Source organism: Anabrus simplex, chromosome 7 (genome assembly GCF_040414725.1).
Source record: "Anabrus simplex isolate iqAnaSimp1 chromosome 7, ASM4041472v1, whole genome shotgun sequence".
In the NCBI taxonomy this organism is placed as follows: domain Eukaryota; kingdom Metazoa; phylum Arthropoda; class Insecta; order Orthoptera; family Tettigoniidae; genus Anabrus; species Anabrus simplex.
The window spans coordinates 279,326,685-279,352,934 of NC_090271.1; the positions used below are offsets into that span (position 1 = coordinate 279,326,685).

The following is a 26,250-nucleotide window of genomic DNA, read 5'->3' on the forward strand; positions in this document are numbered from 1 at the left end:
AGTGTTTACTACAATATATTGTACCAGAAACACCGCTATGTGAAAGCAAGTTCGAAGTATGAGTGTTAAACTTCGCGTGAGGTGGAGGATAGGCAAGCCCGCTGAACTCGCTGACGTGCACAGCTGTGACATAGCCGCCTCGAGCTGGCTTCATGCAGCAAGGCGTGACCATATATGGTAATGTTCCGACCCCTGTGTAAAAGTCTATTTGGAGTTAAGATATTGTTATTTTTGCACCGCCAACATAGAGGCCATCATAACAGATGCAAATTACCAAATTCTCGAGCAAATCCACCATGTACTTTAGGAGTTATTGGGTGGTGTGAATAAAAATGAGCACGCACTATTTACTTGCGAATTTCGAGCAGGCACTCGCAATGAGGTGAATAAAAACCGCCTGTCGGTAGCAGTCACTCACAGCAGACCTGCAACATTGAGCACACACTCCAGTCACTCGAGTAGCAGAGGAGGCGCTCCAAATTTCTGGTGAATAAAGATAAAGCAGGCACTCTTTCCAGTAAGTGCATGCTCATGTTTCCTTGAGCTAATTCAGTAGGTGACTCCAAATGATAGTGTCAAGTTCCATGGCATGGCAGAGGTTATGGTGGTGGTTAATCGGAAAAGAAAATTATATAAACTTCACAAAGAATCATCTCAACTTGATTACAAAGTGTTATATAGGTCCAGAAAAGAGCATGCTGAAGAGCCTCCGTGGCTCAGACGGCAGCGCGCCAGCCTTTCGCCTTTGGGTTCCATGGTTCAAATCTCAATCACTCCATGTGAGATTTGTGCTGGACAAAGTGGAGGTGGGACAGGTTTTTTTCCAGGTACTCCGATTTTTCCTGTAATCTTTAATTCCAGCAACACTCTCCAATATCATTTCATTTCATCTGTCAGTCAGAGGAGTGTGACAGGTTTCGGCAGCCGTCACGATTCCTATCCTCGCCGCTAGATGGGGGCTTCATTCATTCCATTCCTAAGCCGGTCAGATGAATGGATGCAGGCTGTGGATTTTCAAGAAGCATGCTGAATGGTTAGCAGAGCATTTCCTTGGGCACTCCAAAGAAACAAGAGGTGGTGCACTAACAAAAGAAGAAAAAATGTAAATCTTCTTGCGTTATGTTGGTGACAACATATCGGAGAACTGTGTCAAAAACATTTTCGCAGGTTTTGACATGAACAGAAATGAAAGCAGATTATTAGATAAAATTCCAAAAATGTTGCTTAGATGCAGGAAGCACGGGCTAAGTGGCAAGAACGTTTTAGCTTCCCTTAAGCTTTCGGAACTGTAGACTGTAAATTCAGAAGCCACATGTTCATGGGAATGACTACATTTACAGAAAAGGCGTCCCTAGCATTAATGTACAGGCCACTTGCAATAGAAAGGAAGAATTCAACCAGTGTAGATGTATCACGGCCTGACCCTGTCTATGACTCCTGAATTTGGAGGAACTTCGATGTTTGCAGAGTTATGACGCATCTGCAGGAAGTCGAAGGGATGACAACTTCTGCAGATCTTAAAACATGCTTTACGTCGCGCTGACACAGATAGGTCTTATGGCGACGATGGGATAGGAATGGGGTAGGAGTAGGAAGGAAGTGGCCGTGGCCTTAATTAAGGTACAACCCCAGTATTTGCCTAGTGTGAAAATGGGAAACCACGGAAAACCGTCTTCAAGGCTGCCGATAGTGGGGATCGAACCCACTACCTCCCGGATGCAAGCTCACAGCTGGGCGCCCTTAACTGCACGGCAACTCATCCAGTCCTGCAGATCCAGCTCCTTAAAAATTTCATTCAATTGTCAATGTATTATTTTCACCATAATTAATTTTTGTTATTTACGTTATAAGCCTTCCATTTTCCTCAATTTATTAATGTCGTAATTTTCAGGCTATGATTTCCTACCTTTCAGACGGCCGATGGTAGGGTTATTCTCCCTCTGCATAAATTCATCAGCCACTTCTCCTATTATTTTAACGATGCATTTATTTTCAGTACACTTTAATTCTACTTTACATATACGGTATTTCAGTCTTGTTTTCATGTTTCGTAATTTTTTACCAGCAGTTGTTGGACGAAAATATTTAAGTTAAATATAGCAAGTAGTTCACACTGAACTGTATTTATTGCACTTGTTTTCTTGTATTTCTTATCCGGTAACTGTGTCTTTGAAAACAGAATTGCATGCTCCTTTAAAATGGAGATAAAAGCAGTCTGGAATTCCACACTGTCTTCAGCCATGTTAAGCTATATCCGGAAATCATCGAAGTGTTATATACATGGCACGTGCACGACCTTGATCAGTGACACTGAGTGGTTGCTCCAGACACTCGAGTTTACGCTCTGCTTCCACTCTACATATTTATTCACCACAAATGCGGAGTGGAAGTCATCGACACTCAGGCACTCAGCGAGCACATGCTCACTCGCTTAGACTCATTTTTATTCACATCACCCATTGAGGTGGATAATATCCACGTTTTGAGATGCTTCATTACAAGTTATGAATCTTATTATAAAACCGTATTGGATTTCAGAATAAGAAGTTATTATATTAATAAAAACCACCTTTCCATTACACAATAGTCCTTTATATTTAGGATAAAACCATTAAGAGATATTACAAGTAGGACATGTTTCCCTCATTCTTATTGAGCATCATCAGCTAGAGATAACTTAATCCATGGTGGGTCAGGGCCCTGATCCCGGTATATATAACGAAAAAACCGTCTAATATTACATTGATAAAATTGGAATTTTAACAATTTAAAAATAATAAGTAAGATTATATTATGTCTATTAAAACAAAATAATATTGATCATTAAAATTGCTTAAAATGTAAGTGGAATGAATGACATGAAAATGTTACTATAATATACAGTGATTAATTGTTTGTATAATCAATGACCATAATAATCTTCGCTCAATGACATTAGACTGTTTGTGATTGAAAACAGTTATTCACATAAGGGTGAGCTCTTGTAATGAACTGTGATGTTTCATAAAATAAACATGATGAGGAATGCTATAATCACATATATTGGTTGAAAAACGAACTGCACTGATGGATAAAACGTCATCTGGATCGGCGTAAATAACCTTATGGGACTTCCTCGCGTTGTGTTTCAAACATTATTATTATGTGTAGTAGTGTATTAATATTGGGCTTCAAATGGAGAACTACTGATCTCGTAGGTGAAAAAACATAAATCGGGTGTATCCTGTAAAAAGAAGAGAAAAGAAGAACAGTATGTGTGTCAGTTACTGGACTTTAAAAGGCTGTACTACTGTAAGGAAATAATAATAGAAGGTGCTTACCCGTGTGTTAATTGAGGGGAGATTAGTCCCTTGGTTGTTTACGGAGGTTTGATGGTCACTGACTTGCTGCTACGTGTGTTGTACGAATGCTATCATAGAGGCGGATCGAGATGTTTTGTCGCTCCAGGTATAAAAGTAGGACGTTTCAAGCTATAAGTCAGTAATAGTCCACCGTCTCTACAATACAGGTGACAGGTGGAGCTCTGCAAGTGCGGCAGACCGAACCTATGTCCGGACGATACTTTGCACATCTAGTGCTCGATTCTGGTGGAAGCCGGAAATTAGTATTTTTCTTCAAGTGCCATATTAGGACTTGTGTTTCGTAACAAACTGAAGTAACATAGAATTTTCTTGTGAGTGTTGTAATTTTTCTAAGTGCCACATTTGAACTTGTGTTTCGTAACAAACTGTGGGAACTTAGAATATTTCCGAATGTTACATTTGAACTTGTCTTTTGTAACAAATTGTAGGAACATAGAATACTAATGCCATATTTGAATTTGTGTTTTCCTCTCGTGAAGTTCCAAGAGAACATAGAATTTTTCAGTGCCATATTTGAACTTATAATTTCTACTTCATAATAATTATTCACAAACAGTGTTAGACTCTCTTCGAGTGCAGTTTAATTTTAATAATTATTTAAAGACAGTGCTGAACAAGTCTCAAAGTGCACGTAATTTTGACAATTATTTATGGACGGGTATAGGACATTTCCGAGTGCCGGTTAAATTTGCTTAATTTATCACGGACATGCTAACATGTCCTGAGCTTACACGAACTGTGAATATTGCACTCAACATTGTGTTTTGATTATAAATTTGATGAAGTCCGTAATTTAGGAACAGTGATGATAAAGGTTAGTGATCTAATAGAACATTCCAATCTGTCGTGCCAATGCCAGCGGACTTACGTTGTGGACTTGACATTGTAAATTGTACAGAATTTTCCCAAGTTTCAATTCGGCTGACATGCAACATGTGGTCAGATATTCAATTTAATTGTTTTACTTTCAAGTGATAATTTATGACGCTTTGTGATTCAACGAGGTGTTTGAGTCAAGATTCGAGTGTCAATTTCATTAACATTTGACATATCCCACTTGCAATGAATGAATGCAGTATTTAAAGGTCAATATTAATTTATTTAACAGTGATACCAGTGAGTTGAATGCCATACGGGGGACTTGTGTGCGCGTCAGCCTCACCACTCAGTATTTTGTGTGAGACCGAACCCCTCAACGTGTGCACCTACATATTCGAGAACTTCCAGATCCTCCAGAAATTTGAGATATTCTAGAACGATGATATAGATGTTGATTCCCATAGGGAATCTGAAATATTTGTCCTGAATGAGTAAATTTATAATACCAATATAAATGGTCCGTTATTGGACATTATAAATTTTCCAGCTAACTCATTCTTGGTTGCCAGCGTTTCGCCCTCGTGTGCTAGGGTGGGCTCATCAGTTGGTACCTAGCACACCTACCAATACGCTGGCTAGTGCATACCGTGGAGGCCACTGCGTAGGCTAGTCGAGAACTTCACATCCAGACCGTGCCCACTAACCATCCCGGAGTCTAGAGATTCCAGCCTGCTACAACGCTTCAACTCAACTTGTATAAAAGGTGATATGAATTTGTTTCCAATGAACAATAAAACAAATTTTCGAAGGAATATAAATTAAATGAATTAATGCCCCTCTCTGTACCAACTACAATGCTTACGTACCACCCTCTTAGAAACATTCCATGCTCATCAAGCTAGTGTCAGCGGTCCCAAAGACAGACATTCTCTCTCCCGGTACAGGATTAAGTGGATTACAGAAATCAAGGAAGATATGGATGAACTACAAATTACAACGGAAGACCTAAGAAACAAAACCAACAAAATCAGGAAAACAGACTGCAAACCAGATCAACAAACAGACAATAGGAAGGGTGATTTCCGATGAAGAAAGAAGGATAAGATCAGAGAGAATGAAGAAGTACTGGGCTGACAAGAAACTGAAAAATTCTTTGTATAAAGTTGGCTAGAGTGGTCCAATGAAGGCCATAAAATGTAAATAATAATAATAATAATAATAATAATAATAATAATAATAATAATAATAATAATAATAATAATAATAATAATAAATATACAGGGTGAACAAAAAATGCCGCACGTAGAGGTCGGCATGCGGTTCCTTGTCGAAATTCATGCCACAAGTTTATCTTGCAAAACCTAGTCCCACCAATAGGTTTAATAGAAATACGAGTTAAGAAACGAGGCTCTGGCAATGCTGTAACAGCGTGCAGTGTGGCCAAGCATAAGTCGCATAAACTTGGTGCTCTGCTGGAGCTGTCTCATTAGCTCAGTGAGACAAGGTAATGCCATAAAATGCCGGTTGTGCAGACACGCCGATGTTTGACTTGCGTTTGCGCCAATTTTTTTTAGTTAATGTATCAAATTGTATCCAATGTACACCTCCACTACGCAATGTACTATGTTCTGCCTTACCATTACAGTTACCTTTATTTAAACATTCAAACATAACATGAACTTCTTACAGACGTACACGACCATTTTGTTTCGTCCATGGCACAAATAAAGCCAATACATAGAACATAATAAAAGATACAGTAACATCATCTCTATCAAGCGGTACAAGGAAACACAGTACAGTACAGTAGGTAGGCTACACTGGATTGCCCATTATGCTACGCACAATATTTCAATAGTGTACATGTGATGTCCAGTCTTATCTTCACAGAGCCGGTATGTACACTTATGAGCAACACTCACTTCACAGCAGATGTTCAAAGTGACCACCTTTCATTTGCAAACACTTCGCCACTCGCTGGAGCATATTTTGCCGGATCCTACGCAACACACCTGCATCCACCATTGCCGATGCAGCACGCACGCAAGCTATTAGGTCTTGTACATCCACAAATAAACATCTACTGGATTAAGGTCCGGAGAACGTGGAGGCCAGAACATTGGACCTCCATGACCAGTCCATTTCCCTGGAAACGCTTCATTTAACCAGTTACGCACAGTCATTCCAAAGTGTGGCGGTGCACCATCATGCTGAAACCATAGCTGTCGCCAAACAAGTGGAACGTTATCTAAAGCGCCAGGCAAAGTATTACCCAGAAACATACCATAGCGGGGTGCATTCAACTTGTCCGGCAATAGGTAAGGGCCTAAAAGCACTCCCCCCACGATTCCAGCCCACGGGTTTATGCCAATGCGTGCCTGAAAGCCACGTTCACGGGTGACATGTAGGTTGTGGTCAGACCAATAATGGCTGTTGTGATGGTTGAACACACCTTCCCGAGTGAAGCTACATTCGTCACTCCACATCACATTCTTTATAAAATGTTTGTTATCTTCAACTTGTTGCAAAAGCCATTCAGAGAACTGTACTCGTTGAATGCGGTCTTCTGGCCATTGGTGTTGAGTTAACGTGTAATGATATGAATGCAGTTTTTCATCGTGCAACACGTCAACAAACAGTGTTCCTGGAACTGCCTTGCAATATCACGGGTACTTCGCCAAGGTGATTGGTGAATGGCTTCAAGAATGTCGTCCTCTGTTTGTGGAGTACGTCTTGCCCTTGGACGACTTCTGTCCACTACTTGTGGACGAAGATTACCGGTTTCCCACAGGCGTTGCTCAAGGCGACGAAAAACATTGTTATCGGGATGGTGCCTTTGAGGGTACCGTGCTGCATACTCACGAGCAGCAGCAGAAGCTTGGTTATCGGATGTACCCAACACTAAAAGCATATCGACGTATTCGCCCTTTGTGTACTCCATCAGGAAGCCACCCTACATGCACTTGACTGGACCAGTTATGGTTGTGCACTGTGCGGTTGGTCAACTCATGCATTCAGTTGAAGGGATCACACTGTCATGTGTTTGACGCTGACGCTTGTTGTTTTAAAGGGCCTAACATCGAAGGTCATCGGCCCCTAATGGTACGAAATGAAAGAACAAAAATTTTAAAGACATCCACTGACCAAAATAAAAATTTAAAAAATCGTAATGAAGAATGAATGGATGGATGGATGGACAGGAACCCAACAAAACAAAAAAAGCTAACAAAAACCAGTGGATCAGACTCAAAACAGATCGAAAATAACATTAATACCGACCAAGGAACCACTTATAAAGCAAAATGATGCTTGGTGTCTAAAGGGGTGCAAAATCCACGTCTAAGGCCCCACAGAATGGTACATGTCGCGAGTAAAATAGAACCATGGTACGTGTCACGTTGGGGTATTAATCAGAAGTAGCAAAGACTCACGGTGTTCCACAAAAGATGGTACTACTCACAAGTATTGCAATACGTACAAGTAACGCAGACCTATGGTGTAACTCACACAATGGCGCAACTCATAGCCAACGCAAACCGAGAAGGTTCCCCACCTAGGTGTACTAAACACGGGCGCCGGTATTCCCGTGGTGCTCCTCTCATAGTGGGTACTAATCACAGGCAACGCAGACCCACGGTGCTGCTCATATAGTGGTACAACTCACAGGCTACGCCCAGACCCACGGTGTTGCTCTCAAGGGTACGACGCACGGGTACTGGAATCCACCAGGCCAGGCTTTTACTCCTACTAATCACAAACCTATTTCGTACCGAATTTAGTGGTACTACTCGCAAGTACAGGCAACCTATGGTGTTCCCCGCGTGATGGTACAATTCAAAATTAGTTTCATGGTTCTAATTCAGTCAGCCCTTGGTCGCCCCTTTTAGTCGCCTCTTACGACAGGCAGGGGATACCGCGGGTGTATTTTACATGTGCGTCCCCCACCCGCAGGGGGTGTGTCATGTGTTTGACTATTGTCATGTGACAACAGGATGTCATGCTTACATACGCAGTTACACGATGGGAAGTAGGGACCTGATGTCACACACACAAAAGAAAAAAACCTGACGTAGATTCGAGCCGTAGCTCCATGGTGCATGTGAGTTTGATAACCCAGCTCTCTACTCAGTGAACTGCGACGGCGGGTACGGTAGAGCGGGATGATGCACATTTCTCTATTACATTCCGATGTGCTGCAGGATGTGACAGTGTTTCCATCTTCTCGTTTTTGACTTGTTTTCCAACAGCACCAGATCCGAGTTGGTTATAGAAACGTTTGTCTTGCAATGGGATGAGGAATCGCATGCCAACCTCCAAGTGCAGCATTTTTTGTTCACCCTGTATATGTTAAAAAGTAGGTGAGATACTGTAGACTACACCCCTACCTCACTCCCTGGTAGACTGCTGCTTCTCTTTCGTATCCCTCTACTCAGACCACTGCAGTTTATTTTATGCAGATATAATGACTCTTTGTTCCCTGTACTTAATTCTCATCCTCTTACAAATTTCAAACAGGTTAGACTAGCCTACACTGTCAAAGGCATTTTCTAAATCTACAAATGCTATAAATGTGAGCTTGTTCTTCCTTATTCGATCTTCTAATATCAAATGTGAGGTTGATTGCCTCACGAGTTCCTACATTCTTTCAAAAACCAAATTGGTCTTGCCCCAATTCATTATTAATTTGTCTTTCAATAATCTTTCTTAAGATTTTACATGCACGAGATACCAGCTGGGCAAAATAAAACTGGCCCAGAAAATATTTACAATAGGACTGCCCCTTGTTAATGAACATCACAGAAGATGCTAGAAATGGTCTCAACTGAAAAAATGAAAAACTGAGGATCCGAAAGTTCATCTGGATGCTTTAACGCATGCACACCAGTAAATTTGTAAGTATACCGATGCAGATCCTTTTTGAAAATAATTTGACACAATGATCTTTTACTTCCCACTTGCACAGATAAATGACACTGAGATTTTGTCGGATTTTGTTGCAGGCTTTCCTTCACTCAAGCAAGGTTTTCAAACTCTTTTTGGATAGTTACGGTTTTTATTTGCTACAGAGCCCATTTCTTGCCATTTTACCAAGTTTTGCATTATAGAGGTTTTGCCAAAACACTTCAAGTATTAAATTCTTGCGCAAACAGTTCTGCACAGGTTTTCCACAAATCGTGCTTCGCATAATGATCAACAGTGAACATGCGTTGTTTTATGTTGCATTCAACTGGTCACTAAACACGTCCGCTCCTCTCCCTCACTCACACGTAATTACACAGTGATGTACTCGGGAGATGCATCCGCGCAGGCATGTGACAGCAACCGATTGGTGCATCAAATTCATGGTTTCCAGCATTTGCTGTGATTGGCAGTTCTCCTGTTCATTAATAAGGGTCCATTACGCATCGGTCTTAGAAATATTTTCTGGGCCAGTTTTATTTTGTCCATCCTGTAGGCCTACAAGGCTAATGGTACAGTAATCAGATCAAAAATTAGATGGATGGCTTTTCCGGCGTTTGCTCTATTAACCAGCGTTTCGTCTTAGGTCTGACACTAGACTCTTCAGAGTGGGATGTGTCAGACCCTACCCACTGACGCTGGGGTGTATACAGGTGAACTTATCAGAAGCTTATTTATGAAGCACAGTCTGATAACTGCATACGGGAGATAAAACTCCACAATGGAATTAATGCCCGCCTAGCAATTCCAAATGGAAATTCTAAGTTCCCAGGGAGGGAATTAGATTCTTTTCCACCAATAGAGCATATCAAAAATCAGATCAAAAATTAGATGGATGGCTTTTCCGGCGTTTGCTCTATTAACCAGCGTTTCGTCTTAGGTCTGACACTAGACTCTTCAGAGTGGGATGTGTCAGACCCTACCCACTGACGCTGGGGTGTATACAGGTGAACTTATCAGAAGCTTATTTATGAAGCACAGTCTGATAACTGCATACGGGAGATAAAACTCCACAATGACACATCCCACTCTGAAGAGTCTAGTGTCAGACCTAAGACGAAACGCTGGTTAATAGAGCAAACGCCGGAAAAGCCATCCATCTAATTTTTGATCTGATTTTTGATATGCTCTATTGGTGGAAAAGAATTTAATTCCCTCCCTGGGAACTTAGAATTTCCATTTGGAATTGCCAGGCGTGCATTAATTCCATTGTGGAGTTTTATCTCCCGTATGCAGTTATCAGACTGTGCTTCATAAATAAGCTTCTGATAAGTTCACCTGTATACACCCCAGCGTCAGTGGGTAGGGTCTGACACATCCCACTCTGAAGAGTCTAGTGTCAGACCTAAGACGAAACGCTGGTTAATAGAGCAAACGCCGGAAAAGCCATCCATCTAATTTTTTATATGCTCTATTGGTGGAAAAGAATCTAATTCCCTCCCTGGGAACTTAGAATTTCCATAATGGTACAGTAGTCTTCAAACTTACCAGCTCTTACTTTCTTAGGTATCAGAATAACTAAGTTATATTCTTTTTAAGTAAGAAATATGGAATATGATGTACTGTGGTACATTTACTAGTATTTTGTAACTTTTTTAATGAACTTTTGTAATGCATTTACATAGTATTAGTTCCCAGCTCTACTGACAGTTCCAGAAAGACATACCTAAATCTATCTGCAATGCATACACTTCTATGAGTGTCATTTTCCATCCTGTACTCCATAACAAGGTTTAACAATTTCCCCTCTATGCCTGAACACCACTCGGGTCAGTTAACACTCCTATGCCCAAACCCAAGGGCCATTTGTTTTCACATTTAACTGTTCGTATTATGACAGGTTTTTAGTTTAAACGAACACCACACATTCATCATGTGGTCTATGGGTTCAAGTACTTACAAAAACATACACTAGGTCACAGAACCTATTTAAAACTATCTGTGATGCCCATAACCACATGGTAATTGGTCGCTGTAAAATTAGTAAAATGGCTGTCATCAAGTTGTCCAACATTGACATTGTGGAGGTTTTGATCAATTCTGGCACTGCACTTGAATTCTTCTGACCCTGCTGATGCCTTTGACATATTGTAACCATGTGACATAGTTTTTTTTTTTTCACTAGTGTAAAATTTTTAAGAATATTGGTTAAAAAGACAAGAAGAGAGAGAATTCAAAAGATTAAAATCACCGAAGAGCTAAATATAGAACCGTTAGTACGGAAGATACAGAAAAGCAAGACTGAGATGGTTCGGACATGTAAAAAGAATGGGAAAGGAACGGGTAGCAAGAAGGGAATTGGAAAGAGAAGTTAAGGGAAAGAGACGAGTTGGAAGACAACAGGAAGACTGTTCCTTTGAGAATAGTAAAATTTGACTCCAGCAGGAAGACCATTTCTTTGAAAGCCTATGTTCTGAAAATAATAATGTTGTTGTGCCACTGCTATTTAATTTAATTTCCACTTGAGACCAATTTGGTATTTTCCAAATGAAAAGTAATAGGAGAATAACTCTAAAGATATTCCTTCTGCTGCTTTTTCATTTGTATATGACAGTGATCCATCAATATAAATCGTCAGATACTAATCTGCAGGGAATCACTCATTGACTGTTGTTCGTGCCAGTTGTCCTAGAACTTGCCTAGTTGTACTTCCTCCTAAAACAATAATCACCACCACCACCTTTCTTTCTTTCATTCTTCTTTACAGTACAAACAGCGAGAATTTATCGGTAAAGGAATGAATTATATTTAGTAGGGAAATTTCCTAGACAGATGGACTCCACCAACTACAGGAATCCTTGATTTTAGACAGCTATTTGTTTTGTATGATACTGCCCGGGTCCTAGGGTGCTGTTGATACAGAGTCTTAGTAAGATTTATAATTTCTAAGTAAATTGCCTGTGCAAGGGACAATTTCCAGTAGTTAAGAGATCACTCTCAGGGGTCCAAGAGATTTACACAGAACAGAAACAATTCAAAGTGAAGATCCTGGACTTCTAATTAAAAATTTACTTTCTTTAAATTTATAAGTATCTTTGAATAGTTGAACTTCACAACACAACAAAGTATATACAGAATTAAAGTCCTACAAAATGTATAGAATAACTAAATTAACTTACCGGTGTAGGAATTCATTGAGGTGTTTTTTGGTGAAAGGAGGTAAAATAGTATTTGAATCAACTTCTGTATACATCTCTGGTTCTGGTAAATCCATCAGATCCATTCTGACCCTCAACATTTACATTTGTGTTGTTCTCTTGACTCAAATCTATAACAAACAAAATATAAGCAAAATGTTGCAATATGATGCTGAGTAGGAATTGCACATATTAATTAGGTGACATGGTCAGGTCAGGAACACCTTCCTAGCGTATGTGACAGCAGATGGTACTACCTGCATCTGTCTGGCTGTGAGTTAGGCGGCCAGTAACTAACCTGACAAACTAAGAGAGAACTAACGGCTAAAGGTGGAGGTGTTCTCTCTTAGGAGGCTTGGTGAAGCCTTTGTGTAGGAAAATGACACACAAATTCATCAAAAAGCTGCTGCCTCGTAGATGTGGCAGGGGACTGCCAAAGGTTAAGGGAGATAACCCCAACATAAAATCCTCCACAGTGTTAGGTCTAGCAAGCCAGCTGAAGAGAGTTGGTGAGTTTGTTACTTTCAAAACCAAAACAAGCCTCGGACGTAAAAGTATTAAAATATTAAAATTACTAGATATGACGACAACTCTTCATGCAACTCACGAACATACGACAGCAACCCAAAGCCCATCAGAGATGCAGGAAGAGACCTACACTACACAGGAGGAAACAGCTCAGAACTGGAACACTCAATATCCTCACTCTTATTAGTCCATACATACATACATACATACATACATACATACATAATCATTACAGACAGTTGTGCCTTTCAGTGTTCAGTCTGCAAGCCTCTGTGAATTTACTAAACGTCGCCACAATCCTCTATTTGCAACTAGTGCTGTGGCCTCAATTAGTTCTATGACTCTCATCTTTAAATTGTTAGAAACCGAGTCTATCACAGTCTTGGTCTCCCTCTACTCTTCTTATCCTCCATAACAGAGCCCATTATTCTCCTTAGCAACCTATCCTCCTCCATTCGTCTCACATGACCCCACCACCGAAGCCAGTTTATGTGTAAAGCTTCATCCATCGAGTTCATTCCTTAGACTTTATCTCCTCGTTCCAAGTACCCTCCTGACATTGTTTCCACTTGTTTGTACCAGCATCATTCTCACTTACTTTCATGCCTGTTACTTCTAACTTGTATATATGTTGGGTATTCAGAACAAAGGCTGGTTTGATCCTCCACAGCTATGCCAACAGCTGTCATAGTGGGTCTAGGCATCACTGAAGAAGCGTACTAGGAAAATGAGGAGTGAGGTAGTTTCCCGATGCTTTCCTGACCGAGCCAGAAGTTGCTCACATATCAGTCTGCCAAGCCCACTGAAATGCACGCACCAACCGACCCTATGAGTGATATTTTCATACCATTCATAACAGGGACTGGCTGCATAAGGAATGGTATTACTAACATCGCTCATACCTCAGTCACTTTCCTATTGACAAAGCCAAGGATGAGACTGAGACAAGTCAATGAAAGTAACAAATTTATTCTAACCCATACCAGAAGACATAGTGCACTGTAAACACTACATCTCACCAGCAAAGGCATACTTCTAACTTACGAATAAGATATCCTGAGTCCACCCAGCTTTCGCTCCCGTAAAGCAAAGTTGGTCTGAAAACAGACCGATGTAAAGATAGTTTCATCTGGGAGGTGACTTCCTTCTTACAGAACACTGAAGATCACAACCACGAGCTCACTGCATTAGCTTTACTACACCTTGATTCAATCTCACTTACTATATCACCATCCTGGGAGTACATAAAACCTAAATACTTAAAATTATCTACCTGTTCCAGCTTTGTATCACCAATCTGTCATTCAATTCTGTTGAATTTCTTATCTACTGACATCAATTTAGATTTCGAGAGGCTTTCATACCATACTCATTGCACCTATTTCCAAGTTATTAGACTGCAAGCTTTCGGCACAGTCTGCCATTAAGACCAAGTCGTCAGCATAGGCCAGACTGTTTACTATATTTCCGCCTAACTGAATCCCTTTTACAAGTGATTATTAAAGACTTAAACAGTATTGAATAGGTGGTTTCAATAAATTAATGTTCAACATTTAATAACCGAATCCCTCCCTGACACTTTATACCTTTCTGCAGATAATCCATGTAAACTACGAACAACAAAGGTGAAAGATTACAGCCTTGTCCAACCCCTGTAAGTACCCTGAACCAAGAACTCGTTCTACCATCAATTCTCACTGCAGCCCAATTGTCAACAAATGCCTTTGATTGATTTTAATAATCTACACTTAATTCCAGTCCCCCAGTATAGCGAACATCTTTTCCCTCAGTACCCTGTCAGATGCTTTCTCTATATCTACGAAACATAAAGTTGTGTCTATTCCTCTGGTAACATTTTATAATTATCAGGCGCATACTGAAAATCTGATCCTGACAGCCCCTCTGTGGTCTGAAACCACACCAGTTTTCATCCATCTTCCTCTCAACCACTGATTGCACCCTCCCTTCCAAGATGCCAGTGAATATTTTGCTTGGTATACTAATCAAGGAGATACCTTCATAGTTGTTGGAATCCTTTCTGTTCCCTTGCATATATATATATAGGTGCAATTACTGCTTTTGTCCAATCTGAAGTTATCTTATCAACACTCCATGCTAATCTTACTACTCTATAAAGCCATTTCATCCCTGCCTTCCCACTATACTTCACCATTTCAGATCTAATTTCATCTATTCCTGCTGCTTTATGACAATGGAGTTTATGTACCATCCTTTCCACTACCTCAAGTGTAATTTCACCACCATCATTTTCTTTCTCCTCGCGAGCTTGGTTGTTCGCGACACCACCAGGAAGATTTCCTTTTACGTTGAGAAGATTTTCAAAATATTCCCTCCACCTGTCCAGTGAATTACCCAAAACACTGTTTATTCCCTTTTTCCCTCCCTTCCTAAGATTCTTTATTACTGTCCAGAAAGATTTCCCTGCTGCTTGACCTAGCCTTTCTAGGTTATTACCAAAATCTTCCCACAACTTCTGTTTGGATTCAAGAACTATTTTTTTTTGGCTCTGTTTCTTTCATCTTCGTACAATTACCTGTCTGCATCGGCACTTGTTTGGAGCCATTTCTGATAAGCTTTTGTTTTACCTTTACAAGCTGCTCTCACTTCATCATTCCACCAAGATGTTCGCTTTTCCCATCTTTACACACAGTTGTTCCTAGGCATTCCCTTGCTGTTTCTACTACAGCATCCCTCTATGCCACTCATTCTCTTTCTATATCCGGAACCTGATTACTGTCCACTGTTCGAAACTTCTCACTAATCGTATCCATGTACTTCTGTCTAACTTCCTTGTCCTGGAGATTTTCTACCCTTATTCATTTGCAGATTTCACTTTATCCTAGGCCTAGAGATACTTGGTTCACCATAGATCAGATAGTGGTCTGTATCATCGAAAAATCCCTGATAAACCTGTACATTCCTAACAGACTTTTCCTGAATTTGAAGTTGGTTAAGATATAGTCTATTATGGATCTGGTACCCTTAGCCACCCATGAGTAGCAGTGAATAGCCTTATGCTTGAAGAAAGTATTCGTAACTGCTAAACACATACTAGCACAGAAGTCCAGCAAACGCTTCCCATTCCCATTAGCTTCCATATCTTCCCCACATTTACCAATCACCCTTAAGTATCCTTCTGTTCTATTTCCAACTCTCGCATTTAAATTGCCCATTAGCACTATCCTATCCTTGCTGTTGACCCTGACCACGATGTCACTCAATGCTTCATAAAACTTGTCAACTTCATCCTCATCTGCACCCTCACATGGTGACTACACTGAGACAATTCTCATCCTATTTCCTCCAACTGCCAAATCTACCCACATCATTCGCTTATTTACGTGCCTAACAGAAACTATGTTGCGTGCAATAGTATTCCTGATAAACAGTCCTACCCCATACTCTGCCCTTCCATTGCTTATAGATAGGTGCAATTACTGCGTTTGTCCAATCTGAAGGTACCTTATCAACACTCCATAGCAACTGACATCCCAACTCTCAGGACTACTCCCATAGGTCTGAGGCTTGCTTGTTCCCTAACCACTCCTTTGTTACATGCTCTGCCTGCTTCCTCCAGCAAGTCAGTGCTTGTTTTACATCAGACAGAGATTTAATTCTTTGCCCGGGGTCCTAAGTGAACTTTAAGACATCATATCAGGACAAGAAGATCATAATACTAATATAAATGATCTGTTATTGGACATTGTAAATTTTCCAGCTAACTCATTCCTGGTTGCCGGCGTTTCGCCCCAGTGTGCTAAGTTGGGCTCATCAGTTGGTAAATAGCACAAAATGGGGCAAAACGCTGGCAACCAGGAATGAGTTAGCTAGAAAATTTACAATTTCCAATAATGGACCATTTATATTGGTATTATAAATTTACTCATTTGGGACAAATATTTCAGGTTACCTATGGGAATCAACATCTATATCACAAGATCATAACCATGAATTGTTATTATATGTAGTTTAATGTTATAATTATTCCTGCAACATTGTCTTTGTCCATTATACATGTTTTATTTATCACTAGAGCCCGGATTTCCATGCACTATCAAATCTGAAAATATGCATGCATTCATGCGCTATCATGGGGCAAAACATCACAATAAACTTTAAAATATGCACTATCAAAATTCAGTTCTTTTTCAAACATTGTACAAAAACTAATTTCTCAAAATTGTCCGTTTACCTGTCAGCACAGAAAATGACCTTTCTACGTCACAAGAAGTGATAGGTGCATACTTTAATAAAGACATCTGGGACAAAGTGCGCTCAAAATCTTTGCATTTTCACCACAATACGTCTTTTGTAAGCTTGACGAATTCAAAATCGGGATTTTAACGGCTCATTTTGTTCAGTCTATCTCTAGCTGCCGTAGCTACTTATCAGTGCGATGATTGCAGATGATGATGCCTTCAATAATTGTTTATGATTGAAGCTGCGATAACAAAGACATGTGACGAGTGAGCGTTCCGTGTAGGAAATTCCGGAATAACAACGGCAGATTCAGTGCAAAACCAAGCTGCTATCTCTGTAACGCAGCGTCATATAAGTGTGATACAAGTTTTGTTTGTTCGTCTAACATAGAAAAAAAATTAGCCATCATTTAGTAACGCTCAATTACACAGATTGACGTCTTCCAGCTTATGCCAATGTTTACTCAAGCAACACATAAGAAAGTGCTTCGTTAATTGGTTTATAGGATTTCTACATTACGTACTAACTTTGGTTGTCAGGTAGGATGCCGGGAATACATTCTCACCCTGTCTCAATAACAGACATACTGTAAAACGTGGAGAAACGGTCCCAAATTCTGCAAACCAACATTCATAAATGGCACGATCATGCAAATTAACATAAATGCGCCAAAGTCAGAAGAAAAGTCATATTATGCATTATAAACGTCCAAATATTTGCTATTAAATCCAAAATCTTCAAAATATGCATTATGCATGATTTTTTTTTACTAAAAACGCCAAAACATGCAAACATGCAGTTATTCGGGATCGTTAAGTCATAAAACAAATATTTGCAAAGTTTGAGAAGTGTAACTAGCCTATATAAAAACATGCATTTGCATGGAAATCCGGGCTCTAGTTATCACATAATCTGTTTAATTTTTATTTGGCTGAAGATGGCCACTAAGTGGCTGAAACTAGTCCCAAGTCTTATGTAATATCATTTACTTGATATATTGTATTGAAAAGGTCAATTCATTCTTATAACTGCACTTCAATACGGAACAAAAATAAAATTTAAAGCTTATAATTTTTAACACCCATCAAGTACACTTTATAATCTCCTCTCTCTTCCTCGTTATCTCCCCTTACCCAAATATCACTTACACCTAGTACATCCAGATGCATCCTCTTTGCTTACTCAACCAGTTCTACTTTCTTTCTTCCATAAGCCCCATTAATATTGATAGCTCCCCATCGAAGTCCATTTTGCTCGCAAAGTTGTTTCCAAGGAGTTCCTCGCCTGTCAAATGAGAGTGGGACTCCATTACTCCCATAGGTCCAAGACTTGCTTAAAATGTTCTGAACTTGGTAAATTAATGAAGCAGGATACTACCCTACTTACACATAGCATAGTCCAAGTGAGGATCTCTCCTCTAATGGGTTAGGGACCACGATGGACTGTATAGTCCTAGCCGCCTGAGCACAAGGAAGGCCATGACTCAGAATATGTCCGAGATGCCCACTCCCATTCCATAGCAACTGGTATCCCGACTCTCAGGGCCACTTACTAGGCCACACAACCATTGCCATGGTACATGAACTAGGACGTGACTACAGTAACTCCCACCATGAACCATTTGAACTGGTGAATGCGAAGAAATTGTAGACTTCATAGACAGGCTACACTCGGGATTTTAGGGCTGAGCAAGACAAAATGTACAGGTTCAGGAAGTGGGAACCCTAATGAGGCAAGAAATGGAGTTGCTTTTGCTCTCCACAAAGATGTTAATGTGCAGGCAGGCATCAGTTATATAAATGACAGAATCATCAAAGTGAAATTGTGCGTTGGCCAGGTATTCCATACTTTTCTCCATCCAAGTATATGCTCCACCGGCAGGCTTGTCTGCAGATGAAAAAGATCTAGAAGACCAAATAAAGTAAGACAACACCACAATTATGGGAAACATGAATGCCCTAGTTGGGACAGATAGGCAAAGCTGCGAAGACATCATAGGCCCCCATGGTTATGGTAGCAGAAATCAGGAGGGAGAAAATCTGATAGACTTCTCTGCACAGAAAAACCTGAGCATAAAAAATTCTTGGTTTCAGAAGAGAAACAGCCATGACATCACACGTTACAGTTGGGATGGGAAGCAGAGGACAGTGATTGACTGTATAATGAGTGATAGATGTGCTAGCCAATTCATGACTGATATTATGGTTACTGTGTGAGTAGGTTTTCTGTAAATTTGGAAAACAAAGCCACCTTTCACAGTTTAATTTACAGAGCTTTAAAAATCCCTCTAATAGCCAAGAACCTTAAAACAGAACTAAATTATGTAAAGGATTTAGCAAAAATGAATGGGTATAAACCTGAAATGATTAACCGTTTAATCAATAAGATCAAATTCAAATTAACAACAAACCTCATCCCTGACAGAACCAAAAAATCCAAGTATGTTACCTTCACTTACAACAATCCAAACTTTCACCAGGTCTCGAACCCCATAAAAAACAAAAATACCAGTATAGCTTTTAGGACAACAAACATTAACTAAAAATTATTTTTCAATCACAACACAGTCAATTCAAACAGAAACATTTACTCAGGCTCAGGCATATACAGGCTCACCTGCATGCAATGTAACATCTCTTATATTCGACAAACAGGCCAGAGTTTTCACACTAGGTACTTAGAACACTATAATGCCAACAAGCACAACAAATTTTCAGCTATGAGTTCCTGTATGAGGGAAACAGGACATCATTCCACAATGACAGAACAAGACTTCACAATTATTAAAACCGGGCGAGTTGGCCGTGCGCGTAGAGGCGTGCGGCTGTGAGCTTGCATCCGGGAGATAGTAGGTTCGAATCCCACTATCGGCAGCCCTGAAGATGGTTTTCCGTAGTTTCCCATTTTCACACCAGGCAAATGCTGGGGCTGTACCTTAATTAAGGCCACGGCCGATTCCTTCCAACTCCTAGGCCTTTCCTATTGCAAACACTAAATTTAAAACAAAGCAACATTCTTAAAAATCTTAAGTTAACATCTTCTAGTACCCGCACTACTTTAACAAACACGACTCCCTCCCTGTCCGCCCCCGCATATCTCTCGCAACCAAACATGACTCCCTCCCTGTCTGCCCACGCAAATCTCTCACAACCAATAACACATAACGATACAACACTAGAAGCGCAAGTGTCGGTAATTTCAACGCTACCATAGCAACTGATTGACACCATAACAGTCAAAGAGAAAAATTAACATACACATAACGTTTTTCTTCAGCTAACCTTTTCTTTAACTGATTTACATCATTACAGATAAAGGGGTAAGTGATTATACACTCACTGTTCTTTTTTTCTCATTTAAACCCACCTTCTCTTTAATTTTTTTCCTAAGTATTTACTCTCCTCTTGTTACAGACATTACACCACAAGCTCTAATCAACATCAAAATACCTTCGAATTTCACTCCTTCAATACGACTACAGACAGTCGAATACCCTTCCTTGCTTCTACAGCGTACTTAAAGGAGACTGTTGTCTTATCTTAACATACGAAATTTACATCTTTAACAACTTCAACAGTCTAGCAGCTTTACTTTTTTCTTATCCTAAACTAGGATTCTATTTCATTACAAAGATTAAACCGTTTATGTTCCAAATTATTTTTCTTACACCCTCTACAAGTATTAGGAGCATTAAACCAGATTCCATTCAGCGCTGCAAGGAATATAATCTTATAGAACTTGTGTGTGACATGCAGCTTGATGCCACAGTTTTAACCAAGGACATTCTTATAAGTTTATGTTAAACAAGCACCTGCGTTAGTATCCTCATTTTACGATTTGTAAAAGCAATCAGGATCCTGATTATTTACCTTAAAGGTTTGAGATTAAGGCTGAAGATGCCCTTATAATGGGTGAAACATGTCCTTGTAATTAATATGATAAGATTTAATTCTTAATTACTGGATCTCTCTTTGTACTGAATAGGTGGAAATAAAAAGACTTGTAACATTCTTTTTTGTCTTTACGTACATTTTAATACGGACCAAACATGAGAATTATAACGTGTAACATTCCACCCAGCACTTAGTCAAGCAGTTCGTCCTCTTTCTCCCAATTCTTCCCAGCCCAAACTTTGCAACATTTTTGTAACGCTACTCTTTTGTCGGAAATCACCCAGCACAAATCGTCCAGTTCATTAATCAACAAATCCTGGTGAGGATCCCATACACTGGAACCATACTCTAGTTTGTGTCTTACCTACTATACTATCTGCTTTTACATCGCACCGACACAGATAGGTCTTATGGCGACGATGTGATAGGAAAGGCCTAGGAATAGGAAGGAAGCGGTCGTGGCCTTCAGTAAGGTACAGACCCAGCATTTTTCTTGGTGCAAAAATGGGAAACCACGGAAAACCATCTTCAGGGCTGCCAACAGTGGGGTTCGAACCCACTATCTCCCGAATGCAAGCTCACAGCCGCGCGCCCTAACTGCACAGCCAAATCACCCGGTGGGAGTCTTACTTGAAACTTATATGCCCTCTCCATTACATCCTTACTACAACCCCTAGGCACCCTCAAAACCATGTGCAGAGATCTGTACCCTTTATTTACAATCCCATTCATGCAATTATCCCAATGAAGATCTTTCCTTATATTAACACCTAGGTACTTACAGTGATCCCCGTAAGGAACTCTCAACCCATCAAGGCAGTAATTAAAACTCAAGAGGATCGATCTCGATAGCTGCAGTCGCTTAAGTGCCGCTGGTATCCAGTATTCGGGAGATAGTAGGTTCGAACCCCACTGTCTGCAGCCCGGAAGATGGTCTTCCGTGGTTTCCCATTTCACACCACCTTAATTAAGGCCACGGCCGCTTCCTTCCCATTCCTAGGCCTTCCTATCCCCATCGTCGCCTATCTGGGTCGGTGCGACGTTAAGCAAAAAAAAAAAAAAAAAAGTAATCAGAGGACTTTTCCTATTTGTGAAACTCACAACCTGACTTTTAACCCCTTTCTCCATGCATCATACCATTGCCTGCTGTCCATCTCACAACATTATCGAGGTCATTTTGCAGTTGCTCATAACTTATTTATTACTCTATACAGAACAACATAATCTGAATGGAACAAGGGGGGGAATTCTGATGTACACTGTAAAAATGTGCATTTACCACACGATTTACTTCAAACCTAGGCCTTTCAAAATAACCTTCTAGACCTCTCCATCCACTGTTACCATTACAACATAAAGAATAAAAACGTTAAACAAACCCGCCCCATTACCAAAGAGTAAAGATCGGACAAAAGAACAGAGCCGCTACTTTAAAACAGCTGTTTTAAGCTGCTACAAAAAAAAAAAATATATATATATATATATAAAATAAGAACTTAGTTCCATGGAGAACAGAGAAACATGTGTCGCATGGATACGGGATAACCAGATCAAGACCTTCTTTCTCTTCTTCTTCCTCTTCTTCTTCTTCTTCTTCTTCTTCTTCTTCTTCTTCTTTGTTTGTTCTTGGACTCTGCGCAGCGCACTACGTCCAGTCACTGGGTTGTTTTAAACTTCACCAATCAAAATTTCTGTTACAAAAAGGGATAGATTTGAGGGTAGTGGGAAACGGAAGTACACACTAGTGTATTGGGAGAGGTTGTGTAGGAAAGAGACATGAGGAATATTCGAGGCGTCTAATACTACAGATATGTACAACAGAACTAGTAGACATGTGTTAGGTTGCAGGGATTTAGCACGGGGACACAGGGTTCTACATCTTCACGCCAGTGTGATCTATCACGGCGATTTACTACTATAGACATACATGACCAGATCACAAATAAGGGAGGCAGGATCGTACAGATTAAATCAGGATATTACATGCGTGAAAAAAGTTAGTCAGTAACTCAGCTAAGCGAACTGTCGGATGGTATACTAAACAAGAAATAGTGAGAGGAAGTTGAAATCCGAGTGATAGTAAAGTGGAAATGAGATGTTGTTGCTGTCGGGAATATTTCTCACATTGAAACAAAATATGATTTATAGTGCCGACATAGTGACCACAATTACACAAGTTGTTTTCCTTAATCTTTAAACGATACAGATGTTCCGGTGTACAGGCATGATTCAAGCGAAGTCTGACTAGAGTAGTGATATGACGTCGAGTGTACTTTCCTTTTGCGAACCATGGTTTAATAGCAATGGTATTTTGAATATTGTAGAAATGTTTACCTTTAAATTGTGCAGATTGACGCCAATGTTCGTTCAACTTTTCTCGGAGAAATTTCTGACAAATTGTCCATACATCATTGTGTGGGAGTGCAATATAGTAGCGTAGGCCTTGTCCATCAGCTGCCTCATTGGTCAGTTTATCGGCCATGACATTGCCTGTTATGCCAGAATGTCCTGGCACCCAGGTAAATAATACGGAACGATTTAGTATAGTTAGATCATACAATAGTTGTCTTAGATTTTCTATATACCAATTGTCCGCCTTTGTAGGATTTTCTGATGCTTGAAGAACACTGAGAGAATCTGTACAGATGAGGGCCTTTTGGATCGTAGAATGTTTAATATATATTAACACTTGACGAACTGCAAATATTTCAGCTGTGTAGATGGATGCGTATTGGGGTAAGATGAATTGTTTGGATAATTGCAGCATAGGGGAATAAAAAGCAGCTCCTACGTCGGATGTGTCTTGGTGTTTTGATCCATCAGTATAAAATGGAATGTATTGATTATATTGATCTATAATAATTTTGAATGACTTAGTTGCTATCAGTCTGTTTAAATTCTCGGAGATACTGGAATCATCGAATTTTGTACGGATGATATTAGGTAACTGTATAGTCGCAGGAAACATGATAGAGTACTTAGGGTGAGTTCTTGTTTGAACAACGTGAGGTCGTAAATATATAAACTGAACATAAGCCCACAGGAGTGCCGGATATTTGTGTTGTACTACAGGTCCATTTCCAAAATATTCAGATAATAACTGCAGCTTGGGAAGAATCGGATGATGATATCGGGCCATTTTCTTGAGAAGATATTTAGTAGCTACATGTTTGCGTCGTAAATGTAACGGTGGTTCGGTAATTTCAGCTAGTAAAGCATTTGTAGGAGTCGAATTCATTGAACCTGTAATCAGTCGAGCAGCTTTGTACTGTACTTTGTCTAATCGCTGTTTTTGATCCAACGAAGCCATATCTATAAACTGACTACCATAGTCAAAAACAGACCTGATAATGTTTTTATATACAGTTAAAAGGGTAGCTGGGTCTGCTCCCCAGGTTCTGTTCGTTAAGGATCTTAATACATGTAGCTTTTGTTCCGTTTTGCGACAGATCTCTGCAATATGATTTTTCCACGATAGATTATTATCAATCGTTACCCCTAGATACTTAACGGTTTCTTTGACGGAGATTTCCTGTTCACCGCATCTAATGGGAGACTTATCATATATACGTTTGTGGGTAAATATGAGAATTGAACTTTTTGCCGGTGCTATCTCTAAACCATGTTGTATCATCCACGTCTGCAGGAATTCTAAAGTCTTCTCTAGAGTAAGACGGCATTCTTCTATGGTATTTTGAGTGCAGTAGATTACCATATCATCGGCATATTGCAGTATCCGAGCCGTTTTTACAATTTCCTTTTCAAGATCCGCAGTATACAACATATACATAATCGGACTTAAAATGTCCCCTTGTGGAAGCCCAACGGATACAGAGCGGCAGTTGCTTTGATGAGCGATTGGAGGGAGACTTACGCGTCGATACGTATATAATTGTCCTAAGATATTAAGCAACGTGGAAGGAAAATCCATAGTACTTAGTTTCTGGAGTAGGATGGGAATATGAACATTGTCATAAGCACCTTTAATATCTAAAAAGGCAGCCATAACGTGTTGTTTTCTGGATTTTGCTAACAATATATCGACTAATAGGATATTCAAAGCATCTGTCGTGCTGCGGTCTTTGAGGAATGCAAACTGGTACTTCGGTAGTAAGTCATAATATTCTAGAGCCCACATTATTCTGTTGAGTAAGATCTTTTAAAACAGTTTCCGAATACAAGAACTTAGACAAATTCCTCTGTAACTAGTTGGATCATTTTTCGGTTTACCAGGTTTCTTGATAGGTACTAATACGAAATAGTTCCACTCCATAGGTATAGTACCAAATTCCAAGATATAGTCAAATTTGGAAGGAGGATATTCTTAGCTTGTGGGGGTAAACTTTTAAGCATATGATAGGATATATAATCCATTCCTGGGGAAGTGGTTTTCGTATGATATAAAGCAACATCGAATTCCGATGGGATTATAGGTCGCAGCAAGGTTTGAAATTTATGCGTAATACCAGTTATCGGATATTGGAGCTGAGGTACGACGTAATCAGGAGTTAAAGTTTGATAAAATTGAAGGAGAGTCGTACTATCCCAGTCGTTATGGGGTGGATTATTGCGGTTGGAGTTGCATAAATTTCGAATTGCAGATCAGACGTTTTGAAGAGGAGTTTGCCTATTTAATGAAGTTGTGAACATTTTCCAAGCCAATCGTCGTTTCTCATTGAATAATTTTTGGATCTGGGCGGCTATTTTCTTGTATTGAAGATAAGACGCCATTGTCCCGTCATGCCGGAATTTCCTTAAAGCATTTTTTCGACGCTGTACACATGCCGAACATTCTTCATCCCACCAACGAACGTGTGGGGAATATTGAGACGGGTATTTAATTTCAGGTGGATGGTACGTGTCTAAATACAGCGTTATAATATTTAGTAATGTCTGGTATTGATCATTATTCCTTTCGTTATCGACAAGGGACAAGTTATCCTGAATATACCTTTGAAATAAGGAAGTATCCATATGTTTCATTTGTCGTACACTCTTCGGAAATTTTTGTGGCTTTCGGAGCTCGGTTGATGTGATAGTAATAAAAATAGGAAAATGATCACTTTGGTGGGTATCATTCCCTGTTTGCCACAAAAGCTTATGAGCCAAATCAATAGTTGCAATAGTCAGATCGACAGCACTGGGATTAGTATTGGGCGCAGTGATCCGTGTTGGTGATCCATCATTCAAAATTGTAAGAGGGGATTTATTTATGACGTTATCGATATCCCGGCCTATTTTGTAGCAAGAAACACTTCCCCAAATTGGATTATGGGCATTGTAATCGCCCCCAATAATAGTGGACGTGTGGAATTGTGCGAAGAAATTCTT

At 39.9% G+C, this 26,250-nt stretch overlaps 1 protein-coding gene across 5 annotated transcripts in view; it reads right to left on the reverse strand.

Moving 5' to 3' along the window:
• LOC136877551 (uncharacterized) overlaps positions 1-22,315 on the reverse strand; it is a 41,140-nt gene extending 18,825 nt beyond the window's left edge. The window contains exons 1-2 of one of the 5 annotated variants that reach the window (XM_067151684.2): positions 22,199-22,315; positions 12,260-12,408 (exon numbers count right to left, since the gene is read on the reverse strand). In XM_067151684.2, coding sequence (XP_067007785.1) covers positions 12,260-12,378 — 119 coding nt within the window. In that variant the 5' untranslated portion in view covers positions 12,379-12,408; positions 22,199-22,315. The other 4 variants (XM_067151689.2, XM_067151686.2, XM_067151690.2 and 1 more) reach the window with 4 other exon arrangements.
• Between the last annotated feature and the right edge of the window lie 3,935 nt (positions 22,316-26,250).